The sequence below is a fragment of the Cebus imitator genome, unplaced genomic scaffold, assembly GCF_001604975.1.
Source record: "Cebus imitator isolate Cc_AM_T3 unplaced genomic scaffold, Cebus_imitator-1.0 Scaffold24, whole genome shotgun sequence".
Taxonomy (NCBI): Eukaryota; Metazoa; Chordata; class Mammalia; order Primates; family Cebidae; genus Cebus; species Cebus imitator.
This window is the reverse complement of record NW_016107339.1, coordinates 14,334,689-14,341,976: the sequence shown is the minus strand read 5'-3', so window position 1 is coordinate 14,341,976 and position 7,288 is coordinate 14,334,689. Positions and strand designations below refer to the sequence as shown.

The window sequence follows — 7,288 nt, the reverse complement described above, 5'->3', positions numbered from 1 at the left end:
AAAAAAAAAAAAAAATACAAAAATTAGCTGGGCATGGTGGCACATGCCTGTAGTCCCGGCTACTCGGGAGGCTAAGGCAGGAGAATTGCTTGAACCTAGGAGGTGGAGGTTGCGGTGAGCCGAGATCGCGACATTGCACTCCAGCCTGGGTAACAAGAGCGAAACTCCGTCTCAAAAAAAGAAAATAATAATAATAATAATAATTCCGGCTGGGTGTGGTGGCTCACGCCTGAAATCCCAGCACTTTGGGAAGTCGAGGCAAGCGGATCACCTGAGATCGAAGTTCAAGACCAGCCTGACCAACATGAAGAAAACCCATCTCTACTAAAAATACAAAATTAGCCGAGCATGGTGGTGCATGCCTGTAATCCCAGCTCCTCGGGAGGCTGAGACAGGAGAATCGCTTGAGTTCGGGAGGCAAAGGCTGCGGTGAGCTGAGATCCCACCATTGCACTCCAGCCTGGGCAACAAGAGTGAAATTTCATCTCAAAATAATAATAATAGTAACAATAATTCCAGTAACTAGGTGTGTTCCTTGATCTGGAATAGCAGAGTTTGGGCTTTGAGAGAGAAGTGCTTCTGGGAAGAGGGAAGGAAAGAGATAGAGATAGGCTTCTAGGATGACAGCAGCAGCCAGAGGACAGACAGCTACTCAATATACTCTGTGCCCAAAGAAATGGACAGTGAACACTTGCCAAGGCAGAAGGTACAATGCCAGGGGCCAGCTAGAGAGAGTGGAAAGCATAGTGTAAGGGTCATTAGCACAGGCCCAAGAGGAGTGTCTGGGGAACCAACTTTACAAGAGTGTCTTCCATACCTAGGCTCAGAGAAGACCCAGAATGTGACAGACACCCATACCCAGAGCAGAATGGATGAGCTAAGAACATGGGCAAGCCTGGCATAGGCCAACCTGGCACCACCACCCTAGCTCTGAGCAAGGGAGAAGGTCTAGGGCTTCAAGTGGAAAGTGGCGCCTTGACAACACCAAGGATGGGTTTGTATTTATTTACTCAGAGCAGGAGACATCTGCTGCACTAAAACTCCTCTTATCTCAAGTGTTTATTTTAGTTCTTCTTTCCCTGAAGTTCTTAGGAAAGTTCCTTTTCAAAGTCCCAACCTTTCAAGATTAGAGCTATGTAAATAATGTACACAGAGAAGAAGAGAGTGGGAGAAACACTTTAAAATGTTAGCAGTGCTTGTTTTAGTGAGCAGCAGCCAAATTGTTTTTCTTTTCTCTAGTTGCCAAATTCTTGTCCCGTGATTATATTATTTTTATAAAAAAAAAAAAAAAAAAAAAAAAGATGTTTAAGCAGAAGAAAAAAATCCAAGCTATCTTGGTTGCGACACAAAGTAGAGATTTCTGCTGCTTCTGCTTTGGCTGCAGAGTGAGGTGAGACAGAACACGGTAGGGGTCTGGCCTGAGGGGTATAATGAGAAGACAAGGCAAAGTGGAGTGAGGATGACAGACAGTCCCTCTGAGCTGCCCCCTTCTGTCCTAGTGCCTTCCGAGGCTTCAGGTCCTGGGAGTTATTTTTACAGAGTCCTGGCTCAACTGATGAAGATGAGGGCCCACACCCCATGGCATTTGTGGGATGATTCAGGAAAACATGAATTGGATGGTAAAAATGTCAGAAGATTTGGAGCTGGGGAAATGACCATCTCTTAAAAGTCCAATCTGCACAAAGGGAGGTCCCAAATGAGTAACCACAAGGCTTTGTCCTTAGGGTGTTCCCTCTAATGTTTTAAGAGCAAGCTGGATGGTCAGGCATGGTGGCTCATGCCTGTAATCCCAGCACTTTGGGAAGCTGAGGTGAGCCGATCACTTGAGCCCAGGAGTTCAGGATCAGCCTGGGCATGCAACATGGAGAAACCCCGTCTCTACTGAAAATACAAACATTAGCAGGGTAAGGTGGTGCATGCCTGTAGTCCCAGGTACTCCGGAGGCTGAGGTGAAGAATGACCTGAGCCTGGGATGCAGAGATTGCAGCGAGCTGAGATGGCACCACTGCACTCGCTCCTGGACCACAGAGGGAGACACTGTCTCAAAAAAAAAAAAAAAAAAAGCAAGTTGGAGGGAGACAGAGAAAAAACTAGTTTGCATGTGTTGATGACAAGGAGGTGGGAGATGAAGTTCACAGCCTCAAAATTAGTGCAACAGCCTAGACAGCTTGGCCCAAACTAAAAAGATAACATTGAACAGGGCCAAATGCAAAGGCCTATATTTAGGTGAAAAGAAAAAGTGTATATAGTTGAATGTTGTCTTCTTTCCTACCTTTCTTCTTCCCTTCCTTCCATGTTTTTTCCTTGCTAATCTGTGTTTTCTAAATTTTCTGCACTGGGCCTATATTACTTTTATAATGAAAAGTTACTTAAAAAAATAAATATGAGCCGGGGATGGTGGCTCAAGCCTGTAATCCCAGCACTTTGGGAGGCCGAGGTGGGTGGATCATGAGGTCAAGAGATTGAGACCATCCTGGTCAACATGGTGAAACCCCGTCTCTACTAAAAATACAAAACATTAGCTGGGCGTGGTGGCGCATGCCTGTAATCCCAGCTACTGAGGACGCTGAGGCAGGAGAATTGCCTGAACCCAGGAGGCGGAGGTTGCGGTAAGCCAAGATCGCGCCATTGCACTCCAGCCTGGGTAACAAGAGTGAAACTCCGTCTCAAAAAAAAAAACAAAAACAAAAACAAATATGACCAAAACAGCTGCCTGCTTGTGTGACTACAAGTTAATATATGCTGACTCCGAGAAAAGGGCTAAGAAATCCAGGGTAAGCCAGTGGGCCCCGCTTTGCCCCCACATTTTGGGGGAACATGAAAAAAGCAAGAGGCACAGGAAGGTAAAAGATTCAGAGAACAAAGACTTAGGGGAAAGGGGTGAAGAAACTGGAAGGTTTTGCCTGAGGAATGAAGACACCAGGCTGGTATCCCCACCTGAGGGCCTGTGGGGTGGGACACAGGGGAAGCAAAAAGCATTCCAGCTGCTGATGAATACCCAGCTAGGGCCAACAGACGGTGTTAGAATGAGGGCAGACTGGGATTCTGCAACAACAGTCACAACTAACAGTGATGACCAACAATGGACTGCACAGCCTCAGGAAGTATTGAGCTCCCTGTTGCCAGGTGTTCCAATTGCGTGGGACCAATGCTTGCTGGAGATGCTGCAGAGGCCTCAGCGCCCAGTGTCAAGCAGGCTAAGAAGCCCTTTACAGCAGCTTCTGGAACTCAGCCATCTGGATTCAACCAATGATTACCTGGAACTTCCGGCAGGAGGTGAGCCCTGCCCCCCCACCCTATCCTGCCCACTCAGTCTCTTCCTGGAGCTTGGCATGTCTCTCACCGTGGGGATGAATTGAATTTCATAGGCATCCACGGGGCCAGGAGCCCGGGTCCACTCTGTCCGAACTGTTGTCTCCTCTAGGAGATGCATCCTCATGCCTTCGATAGCTGGCACCTCTGCCCAAGAGAATGGGGTAGGGAAAGCTGGTTAGCACAAGGCAGCCACCCCTACCCACAGCCCCTTTCACTCAGGGACGTCCAAGAGGCCCATCCCAACTTCCGCTCCTCTCTGCTAGTGAGGAATAGCTGACAGAGGGCTGAGCAGGGCTTGGGTCTCCTTCACCTTCTCTCCATCTTCAGGAGCACAAAATCTCCCTAAATGCAACTAAATGGGCCCCAATCTGATCCTCAGAGATCTGAAGGCCAGTCCTGCCCACTGGCAACCCCTGTGGTTCTGCTGCCCCTGGTGGACACTGGCTCCTCCGAATGACGTGCTCTCCCTCCACTCTTCCTCAGGCTCAGGTCTTCCCCATGGCACCTGATCACAAAACCGCGGTCCCAGAGCACATTGGGTAAGGCTGGCTGCTCACCTTCCCCGCAGTCTTCACCGGCATACCCTTCTTTGCAGACACAGCTGCCATCAAGACACTCTCCTCGGCCACGGCAGTCCCCTGGGCATGTCTGGATGGCACAGTCAGGGCCTCGGAAGCCCTCTACACACACACACTGGCCTGCCCGGCACAGTTCCCGGGGCCCACAGCCTCCAGGGCAGGCGCTGGCTGGAGGCTCTTCCTGCCCGCAGTCCTCACCGCCATAGCCCACGTGGCACAGGCATACTCCCTGCACACAACGCCCACGTCCACGGCAGTCAGCTGGGCACGTACGGGTGGCACAGGCGGGGCCGGTGTAGCCTGGATTGCACAGGCAGCGCCCCTCCTCACAGTGGCCCCTTCCGTGGCAGTTGGAGGGGCAGGTGCGGATGCTGCAGTCCTCACCCACGTAGCCTTCCCAGCAGACGCACACACCGTCCTGGCACACGCCGTGCTGACTGCAGTCGCGCGGGCACCGCCTTACACCGCAGTCCTCGCCAGAGTAGTCGTCCTCGCACTCACAGCGCCCATCTAGGCAGCGGCCGCGGCCTCGGCAGTCCCCGGGGCAGGTGCGCATGCTGCAGTCTTCCCCTGAGTAGCCTGAGTCACACACGCACACGCCGTCCTCGCAACGGCCGTGCCCACGGCAGTCCCCGGGACAGCGACGGCTCCCACAGTCCTCATCGGTGAAGCCCGGGTTGCACACGCAGCGGCCATCCACGCAGCGCCCGCGACCGCGACAGTCGCCAGGACAGGCGCGCGTGCCGCAGTCCCGGCCTGTGTACCCCGGCCAGCACACGCAGCGGCCACTCTCACAGCGGCCACGGCCACTGCAGTCCCCAGGACAGCTGCGCACACCGCAGTCCTCGCCGCTGTAGCCCGCGTTGCAAACACACACGCCGTTCTCGCAGCGCCCGCGACCCCGACAGTCGCGTGGGCAGGCGCGCGAGCCGCAGTCAGGTCCAGTGTATCCCGGCCAGCACACGCAGCGGCCGTCCTCGCAGCGGCCCCTCTGGCTGCAGTCGCCAGGGCAGCTGCGCACGCCGCAATCGTCCCCGCTGTAGCCCGCGTCGCAAATGCATTCGCCGTCCTCGCAGCGCCCGCGGCCCCGGCAGTCCCTCGGGCATGTCCGCGTGCTGCAGTCCTCGCCCGCGTACCCGGGCCAGCACACGCAGCGGCCGTCCACGCAGCGCCCGCCCTCGCCACAGTCCCAGGGGCAGCTCCGTGTACCACAGTCCTCGCCAGTGTAGCCGGGGTCACACACGCAGCGCCCGTCCTCGCAGCGTCCCCGCTGGCTGCAGCCCCGAGGGCAGCTCCTCACCCCACAGTCCTCGCCAGTGTAGCCGGGGTTGCACACGCAGCGCCCATTCTCGCAGCGCCCCCTCTGGCTGCAACCGCGAGGGCAGCTCCGCGTACCACAGTCCTCGCCAGTGTAGCCGGGGTCACACACGCAGCGCCCGTCCTCACAGCGTCCCCTCTGGCTGCAACCCCGAGGGCAGGAGCGATGGCTGCAGTCGGGGCCTGAGAAGCCTGCCCGGCACACGCACACACCCTGCACACAGCGCCCACGGCCTTGGCAGTCCCCGGGACAGGATGGCCAGCCACAGCTGGGGCCAGTGTAGCCTGGAAAGCACACGCAACGACCGCGGACACAGCGACCCTGATCATTGCAGTCATCTGGGCAGGACCCGGAGGCTGATGGTGGGGAGGAGGGAGGCATCTCAGCATCTGTGGGGTCTGAGCAAGTGGGCCCACCCCAGCCTGGCTCACAGGAACAGGCGCAGCGGCTCAGATCAAACACACCATGGAGACTGCAGAGGCTCCGCACATCTGTCTGACCTGGAGTAGAAGAGAGAGGCAGGCCTCAGTCTCTCTCCTGGGAGAGATGCTGAGCCTATATAGGGCTCCTAGTGCTCCTATGTGCAGGGCCCCTAGCCAGGCCAGCCTCATCTCATAAGGCCAGTTATGAGCTGTCTGCTCCCAGTTGCTAATATGCCTAATGTTTGCAGCCTCTCAGGTCCCTCGAGTATGCTTTGGTTGACAGGTAGCCCAGCTCGGCTCTCCAAGTTGTGTTCTATGCTGCATCCATACCCCAGAGGGTGAGGAAGGAATGCCTTCTTCTAATTCATGCCAAGGACCTTTATTGGCTAGTAGTGCCTGTCCCACCCTAACCTACCTCTCCACCCTCTTCTGTGATCACCTGCTCACCTGTGCCAGCCTGCGCAGCAGAAGGACAACATCCCCCAGTGCATTGTTCCTTGAGCCCCTTCACCAACTCCTCCAGGATCTCTAGCCGGACCTTCAGGGCCTGCACCTCTGAAGCAGGGACGGGGGGCTCAGTGCCTGGGGGACAGCCACAGCCAGTGGAAGGGGGCAGGTTAATGCGGTGGGTGAATACCACCTGCTTCTCCCCTCCTTCCACTGTGTGCTCGTAAAGTTGAGAAGAGGGGCTTCCCCCTCCTGCCCCCACTGTGCGACCCCCTGGCTGGGGAGGGGGCCGGGGGGCCGGCAGCGTCACATTGGACCGTGAAGAGAAGGGGCCTGATCTGGCTGTGCCCAGCAGCACCAGGAGAGCCAGGCTGGAGGTTACAGGATGCTGGGTTGGCATCTTTCAGGAGGCTGCAGGGAGAGAGGGCACATATGAAAGCAGGTTCAAAAAGAAGGTGACAAAATGAATCCCCCCTTCTCTAGCACATACCCACAGTCTCACCAACCACAAGTAATCTGCCCAACTCACATGTATGTAAAAATTCACATTGAGCCCAACCCTGAAGGATACTCTCCCTGGGCAAGTCTGTTCTCCACCTCTCTGATATCATTTGGTTATCCTGCTCCTCACCCCCTTTTCTACTGTGTTCCCCTACACTGGTCTTTTGTTTGTCCCCCAAGCACTATAGGCTCTCACTACTCCAAGGGCCTTTGTACCATATGTTCTCTCTGTCTGGGATGCTCTTCACTCTGCTCTTAAAGGCTGGCTCCATCTTCAAATCTTAACTCCCAGTTAGGGCAGTCTTCCACTGCTCTCCATCACACATCCTGTTCCTGCTCTTCATGGCACTTACTGCTGCCTGAGTTATCTGTTTACCTGTTTATTACCTTTCTCTCAATACTAGAATGGGAGCTCCATGAGAACGAGGACATCATCTATCCCAGAATTGCTGTATACTTGTGTCTGGTCCATAAATGTTTTGGATAAATGTTCTATCCGACACATCAATGTTGAATGAATTAGTGGATGAGTACCTAGGGCCAATCCTTCCCCAAGCATCTGGATCCCACCTCTCCTTCTGTCTTCTAAGAAACCTTAAAGTGTAGATTATCTTCTCCCTCCCTCTTTCACTTACTTTTTTTTTTTTTTTTTTTTTTTTTTTTTTTTTTTTTTTTTTTTTTTTTTTAAATGATTCCACCTCTGGCTT

At 54.2% G+C, this 7,288-nt stretch overlaps 1 protein-coding gene across 1 annotated transcript in view; it reads right to left on the bottom strand.

The window, feature by feature from the left end:
* Positions 1-7,288, bottom strand: part of TNXB (tenascin XB) — a 76,957-nt gene that overhangs the window by 59,201 nt on the left and 10,468 nt on the right. The window contains exons 2-4 of the mRNA XM_037736211.1: positions 6,081-6,491; positions 3,873-5,711; positions 3,344-3,459 (exon numbers count right to left, since the gene is read on the bottom strand). Coding sequence (XP_037592139.1) covers positions 3,344-3,459; positions 3,873-5,711; positions 6,081-6,480 — 2,355 coding nt within the window. The 5' untranslated portion in view covers positions 6,481-6,491. The remainder of the gene's footprint in view (positions 1-3,343; positions 3,460-3,872; positions 5,712-6,080; positions 6,492-7,288) is intronic.